Here is a 21,552-nt window from a genome sequence, read left to right as displayed (position 1 = left end):
CTTTAGATCAGCTTCACTCTGACACAAAGCAACAATGCAAGGAACAGAAAGAACAGAGAAGGACACCCAGGAAATGTTGCAAATCTTTTCACGTATAGACTAATGTCATGCATTTAAAAACAATTCCCAGAGTGGTTTACCAATAACTCCCTCTTCCCAGAGAACTCTGGCAATTGTAGCTTTACAAGGGGCATAGGGGACCTCCTAACAACTCTCAGCACCCTTAACAAACTACACTTCCCAGGACTCTCTGGTAGGAACCAGATGGTATAACACTGCTTTACATGTATGGTGTGGATGTGACCTTAGATAAGTACATAGAAATTAGTAGAGAAGTAGGCTGTGTTGAATGGAAAAGTAAGCTGAGGACATAGCTGTAATGGGTATGAGTTACTCGTGCGTAAGCTGGTGCCTTTCTCGGTTAATTTGCCTTGTTAAACCTTTCTGACTGCACAGCCCCTTCTCATCGCGGCTGCCTCAGTCACTGGCAGAATCTGTCAGTGGGCGTTTCTTGAACCTCTTCCAACATAAAAGTTGTTTGACACCCAGTCTCCTCCTCCTCTCACTGCACGGGAGTCTTCTGCGCAGGGAAGGCGTGGGTAGCGAAGGAACTGGGCTCTCCTCACTGATGTCCAGTGAAGAGTCCTGGAGCCCTCTCTCCAATTCCCCCATCTGCCCCCCTTTATCCCTGGTGTTGCGCTGATTGGCTTCCCCCTCTACTGAGCTGTTTCTCCCCCTGGTGCTGGGTCCTTCGCCAGCATCATCTGGGAGCCTCCCCTTCGCCTCTCCCTCCAATGTCAGTTCCCTGACAATAGCTCACCCAGAACAAGCAGCTCCACTGACTCTTCCGTCTTGCCCTCCACATCATCAGGTGTGATAATGAGGCAGTAATACAACCCACTGTCTCCCCACATCAGTTTTCCAATGTGGAGGTCTGCATCTGAAAAACAATATAAGAGAAATAGTAGAGTCAGAAACACAGAGAAAAGGTGAAGGACTAAAAACAAGGCTTTCACTAACAGTTGTTACTGGCAGGAGTGCATTTTTCTTCCTTAGAGAAATAATGTGAGCCACAGTGCACTCCAGAGAGTCAGCAAACTTCGCTGGACAGTGATTTGGATCCAGGAGACCAAATTCCTATTTATTGAGGAACACACCAGATTGTCTTTTCCACAATGAAAGTAGGACACATGTAAACCTATCTCACAATGCCATTTGTTCCCATGCCCTTCAACACGGAAGCAAGGTATAGGCCCATTCACATCACAGGCTCCTGCCCCAATCCACATATACAACACAAACATCTGTAAGGAGGGGGCCTTCACATATAGCTGAACATGCAATGGCTTCTTTGGAATCTAGGATCTGGGTGGTCAGGGTTCCAGATCACAAGAAAGCCTTCATGCAGTGCAAAGTGATTGTGAATAATTCTTATTTCTATAGGAAGGGACATACACCTCAACAACACACATGAAGAAAAAGATCTTCTATTTTACCAAGGTTTTTAAAACTTAATTTTTGCTTATTGTTTTACACTGCCATTAGATGTTTTTACATCTAAGATCTCTCTGCCTTGTTAGTTTTCGTGTTTTATTGAAATTCATACTTTAACCATTTCTCAGGTTTTTAAAATGTAAACTGCCCTGGGAATATGACAAGAGTGGAATACATGCCTATAATAAATAGTATTAAATAAGCACACTGATCCTCATAAGAGAGATCCAAAACACTGATGTAATTTTCTACCATTCATAATAGCCAAAGAAGCTTTCCCATAATTAATAAACTGCTAGGCAGGCAGTTACCATGGAGAATGGTGACATCTCTTCCCTTGTAGAATTCTCCAACTGTGACCGACGGGCCCTGCTTGGAAGCCACAATGCGGACCGTTCTTCTGCTGTCCACGCAGTCCAAGTATGGATCCCATTCCAGGTTCCTCTTGCTCACAGCCTGTAAGCCTGCAGAGACCACTCCCAGAGCTTCTCCCATGCGGTCTTGGCAATATGATTTGAACTTCCACTGCACCACAGCTGGTTGTGTGGAGGAAGTTGAAAAGTGGCATCGAAGCACGACAGACTGAAAGAGCATGGCCACCTTTTTCTTTTCCGGCACCATGACCTGAAGCCCTTCAGTCACAGCTACAAGACAAAAAGTATGAACGTTATTGATTTGTGAGGTATCAACCATCTGTTCAGTGGTTCTGATCAAGACAGAATGTTATACGGGAGATTGCCATCAGCTTTTGGTGCTAAGAAGAAAATGTGCTGGAGAAATACTGGCAGCAAGGCAATAGTGCTATTTAATGCATCAAAACAATACAGTGGTACCTCAGGTTAAGAACTTAATTCGTTCTGGAGGTCTGTTCTTAACCTGAAACTGTTCTTAACCTGAAGCACCACTTTAGCTAATGGGGCCTCCCGCTGCTGCTGCGCCGCCACTGCATGATTTCTGTTTTCATCCTGAAGCAAAGTTCTTAACCCGAGGTAATACTTCTGGGTTAGTGGAGTCTGTAACCTGAAGTGTATGTAACCCGAGGTACCACTGTACTGAGCTGGTTCAGACGTCAAGGTAAACTGCAGTTTGTCATGACAGGAACAAGCCGCAGCAAAACTTGGCCTCACGTGCTCTCCAATTCACTTCTGCTGCAGCCACAGGAACATCAAAAGCTTTCACTACGGATGGTTGAAAATGTCACTTTGAATTTTTGGTTATCATCTTTCCAGTCTTACCATAAGGTCAGTTCTCCATGTGAGTTTGCATTGTTTTTTAAGCCCACATTAAAATTCACCAGCATTTTAGTGCAAATTTATCCTAAGGTACGAATTTTTGCATGGCAATTTTCCCTAATACAGTGCATTTTCGTCTGTTAGTTTCACTTATATGTGCATTTTTTTTACACCCCTTCCCTAGTATATGTATTTTGGACACTTTTGTTGGCTGAAGAATTGCCTTGCAGTTCAGACTTTGATTCTGCTAAACTTCCGAAGTTGATGTAAATAGCTATGCTGGAAAAACTTACATATTTGTTATGGGGAAAGGTATTACAAGCTTCCAAGGAACTAAAAAGCCTGGTCCATACACTATTTCCAAAGTAGTTAACATGTAGGTAGTTTATTCTTACTTAAATAAATGGGATAAAATGCCGAAGCCTTTGAATAATAATGAAAATTGTGTGGAATCAGGTCAGAAATGAAGTTAATCAATAAAAAAAATATATAAACCTAACTCTGCAGGCTTGGGGAAATTTCACACCCTGGATTGTATTCAATCTTAATCCTACTGAGTGGACCCACTTAAATTGATGAACACAACTAGTTTAGCTCCATTAATTGCAAGGGGTCTCCCCGAGTAGAACTTTTTGGGATACTACCCTTTATATTTAATCCTAGCATAACTAGCTGCTGAATATCATAGCATATTTATATGCTTATATTTATATTTATATTCTGCCTCTTAATTTCAGAGGTCCCAAAAAATAAAGAATTTTTTTTTTAAAAAAAAGAAATCTCTATACAATCACAAAACCCAGTTAATGTTTTAAAAGTGACAGCAATGTCAAACCACATTGAAAACTGAAATAGGGATGGGGGCAGGTACTGTTGAAACTGATACTAATAGCCTGTGAACTAACCAAAAATCATCCAGGTGGAAGGATGAGAGGAAGGGAGAAAGGAACAAGTTGTTCAGCCATTAGCAATCAGTGGAAATAAACATTTCTGATAATCTAACAATACATTTTCTCCAAGTGATAGAACAGCTGCATTCTATGCTGGCACAGTAGACCCCAAAGATGATGTATGGGAATTAATTACATGCATGGAACTCCATCAATAGCTTCCGCATTATCCCTCTTTATTATAGGGCAAATTTTCACAATGCAAAAAGTGCTGGTTGAAAGAGAATGTGTTGCTCTTACATACATCTAAGGGAACAGCTGGACAATGCAAGCAATATCACTTGAGCCACCCCCACATGAATCCGCACCATTGGCAAAGCTATGGCTTTAAAAGCATCTAAGGCACCACTAATGCATACATGACTTTTCACAAATGAGCCCTCTGTTCCTGAAATATTTACAAGTCTAAATAAGGCAACGCAAAGAACAAGCTCACAGTTCAGAAGAAGAAAGGTGAGATTCCTCCTCATGGTGAGAAGGGATGAGGAATTGCTTGCAGAGATTGTAGGAGTAGATTTGAAATAAAGAAAGAAAAACCAATTATAATATTAGTATGAACAGAGTGTGTTCAGGAACTGACAAAATACAGGAGGGAAGTCAATACAAAAAGTAGAACTGGGGAACTGATGTGAGCAAAGAAAAGAAGAAGCTCAAGTGAAGATTCAGCGGGCCTACAAAGTTTTTAAATGTCATGTTCATGTTAGTCTCTTTAAAGGCTAACCTTTCATTTACTGATGACTACTACCTGCATTCACTGAATTCCTGAGGTGAACAAACATATAATGGAAGCTTCAAAACACCAGACTCTTAACATGATAATTGTAACAACCAGAGGAGAACCTGACTGCATGCATCCACTCTAAACAGATGAAGATAAGAGGAATTAAATTTAGGAAAAAATAAGTTGTTGGCTTTGGCAACAGCAGCTTCTGTGTAATGGAGATAACAGAAATCAGTGCGCAGGATAGGAGCAAGAGTAAAATGCACTTTAGTGATAGCTTTTTGAGCCCTTATTTTGCCCATAGAAGTGTTGCCCTTTTTTAATGAGGTGAAGGGTTAATCTTCATATTAACTACACATAGTAAGTTTCTGCATTAAACTTACTTCTGCAAATTGTGGTCAAGCCAGCGACCAGACAGGCTATGGGGCCATTTCCTGCCTTGCGCTTCCTGCTTCAGTAATGCAAGATAAAAAAAGACACGTACAAGGGGCTGCTTAGCTAGCAAAAAGGACACGTGTACGAAGGAGAGGGGAGGGACTGCTTAGCCAGCAAGAAAGACACACGTACAGGGGTAAGAGGAGGGGAGTGCTTAGCCTGCAATATAGATATGCCCTAAAAGGGAATAAGTGAAAACTTGCCAGCTGATTGGGGAAGTTTTGGGGGAGGTCTGAGAGGTGGGTGAATGCTTTCAGGTATAAGAAAGTTTGCTGATGTGTATTACTTTGCAGCCAGATTTCAGAAACTATATTCTGCTGGCTGTCTCTGTGCACAGATAAAACTCTTTTCTCCAAAGAAGCAACTTTCCTGGTACTTCTTTTGTTCTTTCCTCGGTCCTGGGGACGCGGGCAAAACGATTCCCTGGTGAAATAAGGCTTTATATTTTTGGGGGCTCGTCCCGGGATATCGCCCCACCCCAGAGGACCGAGGAGAGCCAGGCTCGACCTCAGGTGAACAGCTCAGATCGGCGTTCGCATTTCCAGTGCACACCCTGCCAGTTTGTAGGGGGAGATTGCCACACCGTCCTGGAGTGGAGACACCTGGTCGAGGGAGAAAAGAGGCCGAAAGAGGGAATCCGCAGCGGAGAAAAAGGTAAGCCCGAAGGAAAGGGCTAGGGGCCCGAGGGAAAGGGCCAGAGGCCTGATCAGCCTCACCTGGTAGCAGTAAAGTGCTGCCAGGAAAGGAAATGGCCGTGGCAACAGGGTGCCGCCAGTAAGGTTTGGGAAAGAGAATGGGGCAGAGGGAATTGAGTGTTTTGTTGGCATGTTGTGTGTCAGATACTCCGGTGGGTGAATTATTGAATGAGGGCCAAGGCTTAGTGTCCCCTTGGCCGAGCGATTGTAGGGTTGTGCATTTTCTGACAATCTGTAGCATGTGGGGTGTGAGAGAATTTTGAAACCCGGTTAGGAGCGGAGTATCTGAAAAATGGGGTCTGGAGCAAGCCAATGTATTCCTCTGGAATGCTTTTTAAATAACTGGAAAACTGTGTGGCTTTGATTTGCAATTAATCAACCCCCTGTGGCAAATCAACCTCCTGTGGCAAAATATATTAAATGTCCACCCAGACCAGATCCCCTATATCTCTACATGGAAGACCAATGTAGAAAAGAATCTACCATGGCTAAAGTCTTGCCGTGACAGCAACACACAGAACAGGATTTGTACAGTGAAGCCTCTGGTGTTAGAAGACCCAGAAGATGAGGAGGGGGGAGTGATTAAGCTACCACCTTACACTCCACCGCCAGCCCCTCCAACAACCCCCCCAGGCCAAAATCAAGAAGCACAGGGAGGCGCTGGTGTAGGGGGAGGAGGACCTGCGAAGGAGGATAGTGAGACGGAAGAAGAGGAAGATGACGAGGAGTTTAGGAAAACACTAGATGATATGAATCAAGGAAAGAAAATGTGGACAGAAAAACAGAAAGAGAGACTAAAGGAGTTTGTAAAGCCATTTGAGGGAGAAGTTGGATGTGAGCCCCTTGTTAGTTGAGGCAGCAGAATGCTGCACACCTGAAAAGAGGAAGAGATGGCAACGTAAGTGGGGACAGGCGGCGAAGAGAGTTATGTCTCACAGACAGTATGAGAAAACCAGGAAGGATCAGGCAGCCGGAGTAATGCCCCTTCGGAGGGTTTATGATCCGCCAGCCCCTGTCCCAGCTGGACAAGCGGAGGCACCACGGACCTACACGGTCCAGCATATACCCTTTTTAAGTGCAGATGTTTGTAATTGGATAAATCAGAACCCCTCTTTTGAGGAGAATCCAGCAAAAATTATAAAATTGTTTGAAGGGATTTTTAAAACCTATAATCCCACTTATGATGATGTACAATATCTCCTGGACTCACTACTAACTACAGAAGCATTGCTCGCCCCCTGCATGAGTCAACTAGGGGAATAGAGAAGGATCCTTTTATATGGGGCAGGGAACAGCAGCAGGCTTTTCAGGATCTCAAAGTGGCATTACAACAAGCCCCAGCGCTTGGCATCCAAACCCCGAGAAGCCTTTTACCCTGCTCATAGATGAAGACCAGGGGGTAGCCAAGGGAGTCTTATGCCAGAAACTGGAAAATTGGCAGCAACCCGTCGCATATTTGTCAGAGAAGCTAACCCCAACAGAACAGAGGTTGCCCCCCCCCTGTATGAGAGCAGTTGTGGCAGTGGCCACCCTACTCACAAAGGCAGATAAATTCACGTTTGGACAGGACACCACCTGTGTGACTCCACATGCAGTCCCAGCCTTACTTGACATGAAAGGCACCTATTTCCTATCACAAGCGAAAATGAGGAAGTGCCAGATGCTGTTATTACATTCACGCCTGAAGTTTCAGGTTACCACAGCCCTTAACCCAGCTACCTTATTACAGGTAGGAGAAGGTGGACACGTGAGCCACCCACTCAGTCTTACCTGTGCCTGTAACAAAACCCACAAACCAAGTGGTTAATATAATTGGGGCCACAGGTAAATCACAAAAGGCCCCGTTTTTGCAGTCTGTTACCTGCTGCCTAGGTGGCCAAGTAGTCCAGCACAAATTTTTGTATATACCAGAGTGTCCCATTCCTTTCTTGGGCCGAGACTTGTTAACAAAATTACAAGCCCAGATTTCCTTCCAACCAATGGGGGAAGTAATGATGACAACTGGACCAGCAGGAGAGTTTTCTTTAGAAATGCCCCTGAGAGACCATTGGTGCTTGATGATGGTAAAAGAAGAGGAGGGAATCCTCCCTGTTAGCCTGCTTCATGATGTTGACCCTGAACTATGGGCGGAGGATAAAAACCAATACCCCATCCCACGACAGGCAGCTGAAGGAGTGTGGGTGCATTTGAAGCGATTGCTTCAACATGGAATCTTGAAACAATGCCAATCACAGTGAAACACCCCACTGTTGCCAGTGAAGAAGGAAGATGGTGGGTACCGCATATAGGCCCCAAAGTTCTGGAAAAGTGGAAAGGATGAACAGGATTTTGAAAAACCAGTTGTCCAAATTGACCCAAGAAACAGGGTCTAATTGGGTGACCATGTTGCCCTTGGCTTTGCTTAGAGTCTGTAGTCTCCCATCGAAACGTATTCACTTGTCACCCTTTGAAGTGATGTTTGGGAGACCGGTTCCTTATGTGCGCATGCTTTCACCTACCCCTGCTCAAGATGTGGAATTGAACAATTATGTACAGTCAACTCTCTCGAGATTTTCTCTCTCAACAGGTGGACCCAGGCCCGAACTCCTTGCGTGACCAGTTTGAGCCAGGTGACAAGGTGTGGATAAGACTGGTCCCAGGCACCACTGCAACCTGCTGGAAGGGCCCATCTGCTCTCCACACCCACAGCTGTGAAGGTCGCTGGCGTCACCCCTTGGGTCCACCACATTCGAGTGAAGAAAGCTGCTTCAGATTGGACTGTGTCTCAGCATCCTGAAGATCCCCTCCAGGCGCCTAGCGGACGACCGCCTTGCTGATATCACTCCGGAGGCTGATATCTCTACGCACGGTGAAGAATTGGATGGGAGGGGTGCCCGCGGGCAGCGCCTCCAACATAGACACTTGCTCTCCAGCCAATTTAGAGGCACCACCAGGACTTTTGATATTGGTACCAGAACCCCTTGATATAGTCACCCCGTGTGTCAGGCTGCTCCACGTGGTAGGAGCTTCCGAAGTAAGGTGGGGAGGCACCCCTGGGGCCCGGCAAATAATTGAATACGAATATCAGTGGGCCCTTCAGCAGTAAAGGAATATCAGAAATGACCCCTGAATATTGGTGGGAGGAGCCCTGGCATTCTTGGGGTTGGTGGGTGGGAGTTATCTCAACCGCCCTTGTCATATGGATGTGCATTTTCTTTTGCTGGCACGAGCGTAGCCCATTCTGTCAATAAGTCTAAATGTCTAGTATGCACCCTGTCCCCAACAGATGCCTCGAGTGGACTGCCGCTCCTCCCACTGCCACTTAACCGTTCCACCATCCACAATCTTTCCACCCTCCCAGATTCTCACCTCTGGCCTCAGTGGACTCATCCATCACCCCTCCGTGTCCATAGGGTGAATGAGTGGGTCTGTGTGTCGCAGAAAAAGGAACCTACCAGTAAACAAGCAGTTGGTGTCTCCCACTGCCATTGCACTTGTGACACCGCAGATGTCACCTCTGTGCAAAGTAAGTTCATATACCCTGACTGTAATGGCATCTTCCCAGGTGGATGGATGGGGAGGATATTGACTATGCTGGTAGGCCCAATAATGCTTCTATTGCTTTTCTGCTTCTGTATCCCCTGCTTGGTGCAGTGCATGCAAAACATGTTACAGAGAATGATGTCTAGCATGATGGGACCCTGCGTGATTGCTTTAATGAGAGATTATAGACCCATACCCCAGAACGAACCTAAGAATTAGGTTGTTCATAAGAAGAGTAGGGAGTGAAGGGTTAATCTTCATATTAACTACACATAGTAAGTTTCTGCATTAAACTTACTTCTGCAAATTGTGGTCAAGCCAGCGACCAGACAGGCTATGGGGCCATTTCCTGCCTTGCGCTTCCTGCTTCAGTAATGCAAGATAAAAAAAGACACGTACAAGGGGCTGCTTAGCTAGCAAAAAGGACACGTGTACGAAGGAGAGGGGAGGGACTGCTTAGCCAGCAAGAAAGACACACGTACAGGGGTAAGAGGAGGGGAGTGCTTAGCCTGCAATATAGATATGCCCTAAAAGGGAATAAGTGAAAACTTGCCAGCTGATTGGGGAAGTTTTGGGGGAGGTCTGAGAGGTGGGTGAATGCTTAGAGGCTGTACAAGTTTATATTGAAAACTTCCAACTCCTAGAGATGCCGAAATCAGAAAACTAAAAAGCAAGGCCTGCACCTGACACCAATGACATGAAGCACCATACCATATTTGCATGTTAGGGTGTCTTTTTTTATTGGGGAGCAATTACTTTAGCCTAGTGGTGTTCAACTGGCGTGCCTTGAATGATGGTTAGTGGTGCTGCGGGCAACACTGGTCTCCATCCCTCTTTTCTCCCCCCCCCCTTCTGATGCCCTCTCGTGTCTTTGCCACCCAAAGGTTTGTTGCAGAGGCCCTGACTACAAGCTCCCCAGACCAATGGTGTCTTTGGGGCTGGCCAGGGGGTGCTGGTTGCCAGGAGCTGAAGCCGCCTCGGAGTAAGCAAGCGAGTTGGCATGAGGAGGCACCTCTCTTTGGGGCAGGAAGGTGGCTGCCCGGAGGACTCCTAAGGAAAGAGGAGGGGAGAGGAGAGGAGAGGAGGCTGAGGGAACACTCCACAAGGGAGGGTGTTTGAAAAGGGGTGAGGGGTTGCCGGCTCTGCAGGCAAGGGGCAACATAACTGGGCTTCTCAGGCTTGGAGCATGTTTCCTCACAGGGGAGCCACAGGAAGAATATAGTTGGTCAATGGAGCCTTTCAAAAAGGTTGAAAACCTCTGCTTTAGACTGATGAGCTATCTGTAAGATAGAACAGGCCTACTACTCTAGACAAGGATAATCGTTTCGAATGGGCTATGGACCCAAGATGGTGTACTGGGAAAGCTGAGACCTACAGATGACAATAGTGGTACCTTGGGCTAAGTACTTAATTCGTTCCGGAGGTCCATACTTAACCTGAAACTGTTCTTAACCTGAAGCACCACTTTAGCTAATGGAGCCTCCTGCTGCCGCTGTGCCGCCGGAGCACGATTTCTGTTCTCATCCTGAAGCAAAGTTCTTAACCTGAAGCACTATTTCTGGGTTAGCAAAGTTCTTAACCTGAAGCGTATGTAACCTGAAGCGTATGTAACCCGAGGTACCACTGTACATGGTGTTCTGTTAATTTTTCTGCTGGGACGTTGCTGCAATAGGTGGCTCAGAAATGTTAGTTTTGCCTATCTAATCTGCTTCTTGACTTCCCCAGCTGAGAATTATTTTTGAAGAAAGACAGAGCTAAATTTTGCAAGTGTTGGTCTCTGTTTGAAACAAACACTTTATGCCCTGCCTGCAGACAATGCAGCATGTGATATGTTGTAGATGGAAACTAGAACCTTGCAGGAATGCACAGAGGTGAATCAGTTTCTGGTTTAAGGTGGTGCTTATATGTCCCTTGCATGACTGGACTGAACTGTACAGTACAGGATTATCCAGAGAGCAGCAATTGGGCAACTACCCTGGGATCTGTCCCCCACATACCAATGGCCACCACTGACAGCCCCACTGCCTGGCCAGCCCTGCCGCCTTCTGCCCACACAACAAGGCTCTCTACTTCCACCCTTCCTAGAACAAGACATGGAGAGAGTAGTTGAGAGGCACAGAGCCACATTGGTACTGTCACTGCCAAAGGGGCAGCAAAAACAAGAAAAAACACCAGGAAGAGGACACAAACCTCATGGAGAAAAGCGAGGGGGCAGAGGGGAGATTAAGGCTGGAGCAGATAAACAGTGTGCTTTGCCCTAGCCCCTACAAACCCCAAAGGGCATCCCTGGTACTGCAAACCCAGGAAAAGAACCTCCTGCATGAAGTGTTCCAGGCTTAGGTTAATGGGGAGGAGGAAATTACTGGATGGAATTGTGAAATTTCTCAAAAGCTTTCTTCCTATGTGAGTGCAGACACTGAAAATGTTCCCAATAGAAGCTCTGTAGAGGAGCTGATGGTAGGAAGCTTTGTTCTAAACCAGCCATTAAAATGTTGGCAATATTGTGGTATTACTGATCTAAATCAAGGCTCCTGTGGTGTTTCTGCATAGATTTACTTCTGCACTTCTATAGGAAATTTATTCAGTACTTTGGGGAAATTCCTCAGTGGGGCCCAAGGATAATGGCAGGGCATATAAAATGTGGTGTTGGAAAGCTGGCTCTCAGGCTCCCATATGTCATACGAAAGATTCTTTATAAGTCAGCAATGTTTTTGAGGCTGTAGGCAGCATTATCTTCTGTAGGGCCTGAGATCATACAGCAGGTGAGGCTTGCAGACATTCTCAGCCTGATGAAATAACTCCATAAAGAAATGCACTCTGGTGCTGCAATCATCTGTAGGAGTCCATACACAATTTGTGAAATGACTCTTAAATTTCTCTGTTGGTTGCCTCAACTTTCTCTGCTTCCCCCTTCCCACAATTTACCTTCTCTGATTTCATATCATGTCCCTCTATTGCCCTCTTCAGCTCCACTGTACTAGTTGTAGGTTTTGACAACTTTCAAGTAGAGTATCCATATAAAATATCGTTTACACAAATTGTAATGCAATAAAATAATAACATTGCTCCCTTTCACATTTTATAAATTTATTTATATTTTAATCTTTCATCTATGTTTTGCATCAAATGCACACCTTACGGTGCTGAAAAAATTATAAAGTATCTGTCAACCTTCTACAATCCTATGTTCCAGGTATTCCTCAATCATGATAGTGTGAATGGCCCCGCTGCATAGTAGGGACCCACTTCCTGAGCCTAGTGAAAAATATTATGTGAAAAATATTATGTTTTATTCTTACAGCTTTTGAGAATAATTCTACTCCTTTTGGAATGACTGAGAAAATGTTTTACATAAAATAAAACTGTCAATTATAAAATAAAACTGTCAACTGTTCTTTTGGTGTTATGTGCTTCACATTGTGGGGTATTACAGACCCCAATAACCTATTTGCAACTATATCATTTTACTGAAAAAGGAAAGCTCTTAGGATGGTGTAAAAAAATTATGTGCAAACAGTGTCATGCTTAACACCATTCCCTCAGGTTTTTTGTTTTTATGGCTGTCCCGGCACACATCTGACCAAAGCTGACTTGATGCAGTAAGTGTTTCTTATCACCAAGGGTTTAAAAAGACTCATTCAGTTACTAACTGTGTGAACAACATCACGTCTAGTTTGGTTCCAATACTGAAATGAAAGTGAATGCTAGAGACCACATGCAAGAAAAGTCTCCCTCCCAGAAACATAGAAAGCTGCCTTAAACCGAATCGGACCCTCTGGTTCATCTAGCTCAATATTGTTTACATTGAATGTCAGCATCTCTCCAGCGTTTCAGGAAGGAAGCCTTTCCCAGCCCTACCTGGAGATGCCAGGGATTGAACCTGTGACCTTCTGCGTGCAAGGCAAGTACACTACCACTAAGCTATAGCCCTCTCCCCACATGACCTCTCTGCAGAAGCAGCAAGGTAGGCAATGTTATATTGTATGCTTGAATCAGAGAATCAGAGAATTGTAGAGCTGGAAGGGACCCCAAGAGTCATCTAGTCCAACCTCCTGCAATGCAGGAATCTTTTGCCCAATGTGGGGCTTGAACCCACGACCCAGAGATTAAGAGTTTCATGCTCTACCAACTGAGCTATCCCAGTCTGGTTTTGTTTATCCACAGAAAAGCCATAAACCCCCCTCCTTCCCGCCTTTTTTAATACGGTGCAAGAAAGAACCATTCTTACAATGGGTTGCTGGCTGTTGTGCATACAAAAGTGAGTAGGAACAGCCAAATCCCTCAAGTTTGCTTCCTGTGCTTCTTCCCATAATCTATTTGTGCAAATTCAATACTGCAAAGCGGCAATTCCTAGAATCTTCTGTAGCTTAGCACCAAGGCAACATCCTCCTCTGTAGCTTGTAAAAGTGAACTGATGACACTCATAGAAATACTCATCTGACACATATTCCTGGGATTTCCCTCCCCTCTCCCCATTCATACATTAGCAGAGGATTACCTGAGGGCATCTTCATACAGGGCACCATTTCTGCATGGATGAAGGAAAGCAACTGTGTATGTTTGCATACACCGTCATGTGTGAAAATTATGCAAGTATCTATTTTACTGTAGGTAACCATAAATATGGAAGTCTCTGCACACTGCTTTGAATGCAATAATTTTCCACAGAAAACAACCTGGAGAAAGAGATATGCGAGAAGCAAAGCTAGCTGCTGCCAAAATAACCTTACAGGAAATAGCAGCAATGAATTCTTTTTTTCTGAGGAAGTTCTACTGACCAAAGTAAGCAACTACTTTTCCATGAAGAAAGAGGAAATGACACTCTTTCCCCCTGAGCAAGCAGAACTGCTAATCCAACCAATACAATCTGTGTTTTCCATTGGCAAAACGTCATCTTAGCCTTTTCACTTAGGCTAGACCTCAGCACGCACATACACAATCTCTGGGGCTGGCCTGTTCTCCCAAAATTTCAACAGACATGATGGGCATTAACAGTCAGCAAAACTGGGCATTTCCTTGTGACCAAAGAGAGGCTTAAGGACCCACATGAGTGCCACCACCATAACCTGCTGGTCAACACACAGACAGCCCCATCATCACCCATAACTTCTGCCTGATTTTTGCAGGAAGCAAAAACAGCATCCTGACTCCAGCCAGCCTAGTTCATGCATGTGCTGTGCTATGCTGTGCTGTGCAAAGCCAGGGACAGGGACAGGATCCCTGGTGACTAGTGAGCTACTCAGTGCTTGCTTTAGTGTCCCAATTCTTGGTATCCCTTGGTGCAGGCTATCCTTGTGATCTGAAAACTCAAGCAAGGCCTCTTTGGCTCCAGCTGGCATGCTTATGTTGCAGCAATCCAGAAATGGGATGGCTGGGTTAATGAGCTGCAGTGGCTCAGGAAAGGCAAGGTGTGGAAGTGAGCCCAGAATGGTTAGTAAACCAGCAAACTTCAGGCCCCAAATGATGGAGATGAAGGATTTGGGCTCTGTTTTCAGTACAGCAGGCAGATATGCTGGAAAGGAAGAAACAGAAAACTCTTCTACATAGGGCACGTTTAGGATTCAGACCAGGGTGGGTAGCAAGCTTGTGGGGTGGGTGATATTAGCAAGCTCAAGGGGAGGATAGCCACATAGCTCCCTAGACTAGAAACCTCAGTTGAACAAATTCTCTGCAAGCAACTCTGCTGGGGGAAATGGTGGCCTGGGACCCTCCAGGGCCTAAGGAACTGGGGGGGGGGGAGCTAGAAAAATGAGCATCATAAGCTGAGGGTTGCTTGGATGGTGACATTTGGATGTTTTACTACACACACACCCAGTTGCAGAAGTGGTCCTGGGGGCATGTTTGGCACATGTAGCCAGAGAAGAGATTTCTATCGCTTGATGGGAAAGCTGCCCGTTTAACCCTGTCAATAGACTTAGAATCTATGGGAAAAAGAGAAGAACACCCCCTCCAAAAAAATAATAATGCATGTGTATGAGTGAAATTGGGACATTAATCAGAGTTAGTGATTCAGAACCGAAGAGAGTACTGTAATAATGACTCTGCCTTAATTATCAATCTGTCTGTGCAGGACATCTACAGGCAGAGAGCTTTGCCTGGGAGCCCACAAAAACCTGCAGCATACCTTGCCAATTCTGATGCCCCAATACATTTCCGAAAGATGTTTTCCCCACATCCAACTAACTCCAAAGAAATCCAGGGGTGGCACCCTGGGGGAAAAGACAGCCACGCTAAAAACCCACACCCAGACTGAGCTCGCCTGCTTCTGAATCAGATCAGGAGGAAAGAGATTTGGGAGGAAAAGTGGGGGCGGGGGGGGTAAAGTAAGTATCATTTTCCCCCTTTAGAAAGAGATACGCTGCGGGGGTGTGGAGCAGTTTAGTGCCTGCAACACCGATAACGGGCACCTCAATCAAACATGCTGTTTACTATTTGTTCGACATTTCTAAACCCCCCTCCCTTCCGTGCCTCCCACTTGCTGAACAAGCTTGAAACCTGCTGCAACACGACACACACAGAGCTGGGGGGGAGGGGGAGGGAGGCAACTCCTTTGGGAATCCAAAAAAGTTATTGATCCCCATGAAATCCCTTACCTGTTAGCCACAGCAAAGCAGTCCAGCCTAGTAAGACTCCATCCATCTTCGTGGTCTGTCCCTCCAGAAAGGAAAAGGAAAGGAAGCGGAGAGAGGGGGAGAAACTGGAGCCAGGAAAGTAAAAAATGAGGCTCCCCGCCACGAAGCGGCTGGCACCTCAAGTGTTCTTTCCCGTTATCTGCGGGTCTTCAGCCACATAACTCAGCGTGTGAATAGACAGGGAGTTCTGAATGGGAGCTACCACTCTGCTAGGGGGAGGGGGGCTGCACTGCCCTCCTTCGGGAATTCTGCTCCCTGCGACGTAATTTATGCATCTCAGGCAAGACGGTGGCGGGGGGATCACCGTTAGTCAGCTGTAGTCCTCAAACCAAGCTCAGATTGACAATGGGCTGAAAACTTCCAAGGTTTTAAGTCTTCTCCTCCCCCTCCCCCCCCCGCAACCAGAATTCCGAGGCTGCAGGAGTTTCTAAATCACATGGCTGCCCATTGAAGCTGTCCAGGAACTGGAGAGAGTTCATCACACTGGGCAGTCTTCGTGTTTAAGGGCTAAGTGGTGTAACTGAAAGACTAGTGAGAACAAGCAGCCGGATCTAAGAATGTGTACCAACGAAGCTGAGGGGAAAGAAGGAGCATGTGGTCCCAAACCTGAAAAGGGATCTTCCTAGGCATGCAGAGAAAACACATATAAATGCTCAGCACCGGATGCATTAATCCTTCGCTGGTGCAGATATATATACTGTATATCCATCCACATGTGCAGGAACAAGATAGCCAAACACCATTAGTTAAAACTCCTCTTCCAATAAATGGTTTCTTATGTATAGTTTCTTACGGTTTTCACGTTATAGCTAGCAATAGAACAGTGCAGGCTTTTATCCCCCTGTTCCGTCTTTATCTTATCTCTTATTCCTCCCTTATCTCATTTCACTGAAGCTAATGGCAAAACCTCTTTGTGTTGTTGCAAAATTTAGCAGGAGTGTTTTTGGTATGCATTCAGATAACTTTATATATCAATGATTTTATATTTACACAATTTTAAAGAAGATAGTGCACAAGTATAAAATATATATGATTTGAACTTTCTGGACTATTCCAGCAGTGATCAAGGCACATGAAATACTTGCACAGAACACCTCTCCCATTCTAAATGGCATTGCACTTATCAACTACAAAATAGGAATGGCAATAGTTGTTGTTGTTGTTTAGTCGTTTAGTCGTGTCCGACTCTTCGTGACCCCATGGACCACGTGACCCCATGGACCCCATGGCCTAAAAGTCTGAGTTAACCTGAATTTTTTCCTGGCACAAACAGGTACTACCACTAACAATTAAATTATCATGCTTGGATCCAGCCTTAGAATAATAGAATTGCAGAGTTGGAAGAGACCACAAGGATCATCTAGTCCAACCCCCTGCAGTGCAGGGATCTTTCACCCAATGTGAGGGTTGAACCCACAACCCTGAGATTTAGAGTTTTATGCTCTACCAACTGCTGTTTGAGCATACTTAAGTTGCTAACTTAATTCCTTTGATTTCAATGGGTTTACTTGATGCATGATTAAGTCTGGATTCAACCCACAGAAAATTTCTGGCTCACTGAATAACAATTAAATGATAGATTGGGGGGGTTGCTAAATCATGTGTTACTTAAAGCTGCTGTTGCCATGCACTTTACTAAAGGGTTTCAACCATAGATTTTTGCCTTCCTTGCTCTTCCCCAAATCACGCCCTTTTCTGCCTTCATTCCCCCTCTGCTAGTAGAACAGAGATACACCCACAAAGCTTCTGTGACTAAAACATATTTCTATAACAATGTATTTAAAAGAAAAGTGTCAAAGAAGTGGTCCATTGATGGTCTACGTCCAACTTGTTTTGGATCTAAGGCATGTGGGATAAAATCCCATCTTAGTAATGGATTGTTTATGTGGCCTGCCTTGAGTTCAGCCTCCATTCCTTCCCTATAAAAGGTGTGCAACTGTGACCTACCTTGTGGATTTGCTCTGAGGATGCACAAGGTATAAACTATGAAAGATTTTCCATGAATTGTTAATCGTAATATCTGCAAATGCTCAACATGAAAGTGCTGTATTAAACTTTCATCTTTTGTAGCATCTGTCAAGTAAGCAGTGGAATGAGACAGCTGTCACTGTAGAAGAAAAAGAGTAACAGAAATCAGTCAGCTAGTTAAGCAGTTGGTTTCAAACCTAGGGAGGGAATAATGGTACTGATGCGGCTTAGTAGATAACTGTGTTAAGTGAATCCTTTGTTATATATTTATACAGCACTTAATATAATCAATCAAGCAGTTTACAGATGAAAAATGCAAAAAAATAAACACATCAAAGTAGCACACAATTAAAAAAATAATTAAAATTTCAGAATAAAATACCAATAAGCAAAAACTGATCAATATGTGATCAACAAAATCTGCAGTCAGGGAAAGCTTCTCTAAACAGAAAGGTTTTCAGATGCCTCTTGAAATCACAGTTAATATATACCCAATTTCCCAAGTGTGTATTTCAGATGTTAGGTGCCACAACATAGAAGACCCTCTTTCGTGATGACACAGACACCCCGCTGATTTCAGTATAGTCAGCAGAACCTTCTCTGAAGATTGTAGGGATCTGCTGGCACAAAGGCACAAATCATTAGGCTGTGGCTTACGTTTTCAAATCAGATGGAAGCTGGTTTGAGGAAAAGTCCATCAATCAACAGGATTTCTCAAGAAGCTGCAGGATACATGGATTGTGGCTAACGTCATGTGTACTTGGCTTCAGACAGTGGGTGTTGCATTGGAGCCAGAGTAAACAGTACTGTGATGTGTATGCAGCCTAAAGCTAAACTCTGCTGTTCTCTAAACACTTCAGCCTTGCCCTTTCTTTGCCATTCCTCCCAGATCCATTTTATGCCTTTTACTACAAATTCCACTATGCAGTTCACCTACCACAATACCACATGTATGCAACCCCTTCACTTTCTCAGCAGAGGCATGAATCATGGCACATCAGTAACACATTTCATGATAAGAATGGAGTTAGACTGATTTGTACCAGCTGAGGACTGATTCCTTATTTTATGCATAAAATATTATCTGTGAAGTTCTGTATAGAACAGAGTCAAGTCTTCACAACACAAAGATACGGAATTAGATATTCCTTTTTTCTGCTTATTTCAACTATTTGTTAAACAGCAAAACCTAACTCGTAGCTCCTTGTTGGAACAAAGCTGCAGATGTTTTCCCAAATTATAAACATAAGTATTTGGTTAATGTTTTCTGTATTTATTTTTTCCCTCCAGTGCTGGCAAGCAAACTTGGCAAAGACCACCTTTCTTGAAAATAAAGTTTGACTCATCGCTCAGGAAAGATATTCTCAATTCAAGGAAGTGGTATTGTTCTGTGTGCAATGCTGATTTATTCTCACTTTAAAATACCCCTGTGTTCTGAGTTTATTATTAGTTAGGCTCTGTGTGCTAAGCACAACAAACAATTTAATTCTCCTAGTAGCTCAAACCACAGAACAGAATAGACCTTTGGCCTCCTTCTCCTCCTTTCTGACATTCATGCTGATTGCTCAGCTTAAAAATTAATTTGAAAACCAGAGTTCCATAAGCCTCCCTATGGAGGTATGAACCTGCCATTTTTGTGGGGAACAGAACAAGCACCTTCCTGACATACCATTTTCCCCAGTCCTGTTGTTTTGGTTCCTGACTTAGGTCAGGAAGTGGAGTGCTAACCTGTCTCATAGCTCTACTTCCCAGCCAACAGCTGTCATCACCTGTTTATTTGTATGTCTGTTTATCTGTATACTTGTGTGCCTTCCCGTTGTTTGAAAAAGCATTTGAATGGGCCAATGGAAGAGCAATACCACATTGCATACTTTTTGCTTCTGTGTGGCCCCATTCTATGGGCCTTCAGTGATACTACAGAACAGAGATTCTTTTCTGTTGATCTGATAGGACTCTGTCCCAAGACGAGGGTGAAATCTACCAGACAAACACTCTTGTGTTTGTACTGTCTCAGTTACACTCCAGGCAGCTCAAACCATATTTTTCTTAAATTAGGGAGGGTTTGAGTGTTTCCCCCCTCTTTACAGTGATATATTTCTTCTTCTTTTTAATTTTCAGTAGGGAAAAAACATGTTGTTGTAAAACCTCTCTCTCAGTTACCGGCCAATTATTTAGTAGTGCACGTATAATCCACTATTGGGCCAAGAAGAACAGTTTTGCATTATTCAGCACAAGCCTGCATTGTATAATGGAGTTTAATTTTGAATCTCTCTGATCCCATCCCAGTCACCAATTGCAGTTCTTAACTGACTTTAAAGGATTTATATTTGGCTGATACAGGAAAGAGCATGATTGTCCTGGTGTGTAACACATTCCAATTAGACACTGATACTTTTTCGTAAACAAACCGCTGTTAGACCAATAAAATATATAAATCAACTGTTGGAAATACCTTAGTCTAGCCTTTGCCAACCTGCTGCCTTTCTGATGTTTTGGACTACAACTCCCATCAGGCCCAGCTAGTACTGTTGAGGTGGCCAAGGCTAATGGAAATTGTAGTCCAAAACTTCTGGAGGCCACCAAGCTGGTGAAAGTTGTCTTAGAATGACTTGAGAAAGAATACCACACTAAATTCAATACCAAAACAAAACTGGGACTTCTGTGAACAAATGGTTTTGAACTGGTGATGCCCTTTTTTTAATAGTGTCCTAGCAATCTGCAAGAGCAAGAGTAATACAGTGATATCAAAGTGATGCTGCAGACCATAAAAGCTGCTCTTCTGCCCAGTTATTCTTCCTTTCCCCCTAATTTATCAGCTTTAATCTCTATCTCTAATTTCTTCTCACTATAGTCATGTTTCTCCCTCCCCCCCGCCCCACCTCTCAACATGCTGCTGATTCCTGACATCTTTACGTGGACACCCTCTATCTGCATAATCAGGCTTCCATATAAGCTGTCTCCATATGTTGCACTTTCCTTTTCTAAAGTTCCCACATGGCAGGAAGCTAAAAAGAAGGATGCAAGGCATCTAAGAATGCCATTCTAAACGTGGGGGAATGATGGCACAGGGTGGGCCAGCATCAACACTTCACCTGCATGTCTGCAAATATTAGGAGCATAGGGGCACAAGCAACTTGTCCTAGGCTACGCTATGTCAGGTATAAGAAAATGGCAGCTTGAGCTGCAAGAAAATGGTAGGGTATACATCCCCTTACTTAAAATCTTCTCCTTGAATCTTTATTTGATTCACTATTTCTTTGTCTTCGTCTGCACATCCCTACAGCGCACATTCTGGATTTACCTTGTAGCAATTTCCATAGAAACTGTGATTTCTATAGCTTTTTGAGACGTGAGGCAGCATTCAACAAATAGTTGCTGCTAAATTGCTTTATTATATTTGCTAAAGGCCAGCATGTCACAAAAAGCACCATTTAATACTGCAGTGACTTCATATTGTTCAGTCAGTTTCTTTAAGACTGCCATACACTATAAAAGCTTTCCTCTGCTAGCACTCCACATTGGAATCTCTCTTTCATCACTAGCACATTCACAACAAATTGCTGCTGAAGCACTTACGGTACTTACTTTGCCTCATGACAAATATTTTTGTTCTTGGCTGAATCTAGTCAATTTATAGTCTGCAGCCTTTCCTTTCCATAAGGCTCAGGAAAGTGGGTACAATCTGTCTGCATGTGTTCATGTGTGCCTGCATGTCTTTTTCCTTCAGGGTTCTTAATGTGCTGCTGAGGTAATGAGTTGTAGAGGTGCTTCTGAAAAAGGACAGCTTAATACTGACTACCATGTACTGGTGCAATCCAGGGCTCAGTGGTAGCCATTCTGAGAGCATGGATAGCATCCTTCTCCTGGCAGAGATGCACAGCCTGATAATATTTTCAGAACAGC

The 21,552-nt window shown here is 44.2% G+C and overlaps 1 protein-coding gene across 5 annotated transcripts in view; it reads right to left on the bottom strand.

Moving 5' to 3' along the window:
* Positions 1-16,169, bottom strand: part of ILDR2 (immunoglobulin like domain containing receptor 2) — a 42,921-nt gene extending 26,752 nt beyond the window's left edge. For 2 of the 5 annotated variants that reach the window (XM_082221476.1, XM_082221479.1), the window contains exons 1-3: positions 15,643-16,167; positions 1,806-2,138; positions 821-940 (exon numbers count right to left, since the gene is read on the bottom strand). In XM_082221476.1, coding sequence (XP_082077602.1) covers positions 821-940; positions 1,806-2,138; positions 15,643-15,688 — 499 coding nt within the window. In that variant the 5' untranslated portion in view covers positions 15,689-16,167. Of the gene's footprint in view, positions 1-820; positions 941-1,805; positions 2,139-4,112; positions 4,169-15,642 lie in introns of all 5 variants that reach the window. The other 3 variants (XM_082221477.1, XM_082221480.1, XM_082221478.1) reach the window with 2 other exon arrangements.
* Positions 16,170-21,552: the final 5,383 nt, after the last annotated feature.

Source organism: Podarcis vaucheri (genome assembly GCF_965113315.1).
Source record: "Podarcis vaucheri genome assembly, chromosome: 4".
NCBI lineage: Eukaryota > Metazoa > Chordata > Lepidosauria > Squamata > Lacertidae > Podarcis > Podarcis vaucheri.
This window is presented reverse-complemented; position numbering and strand designations above follow the sequence as displayed.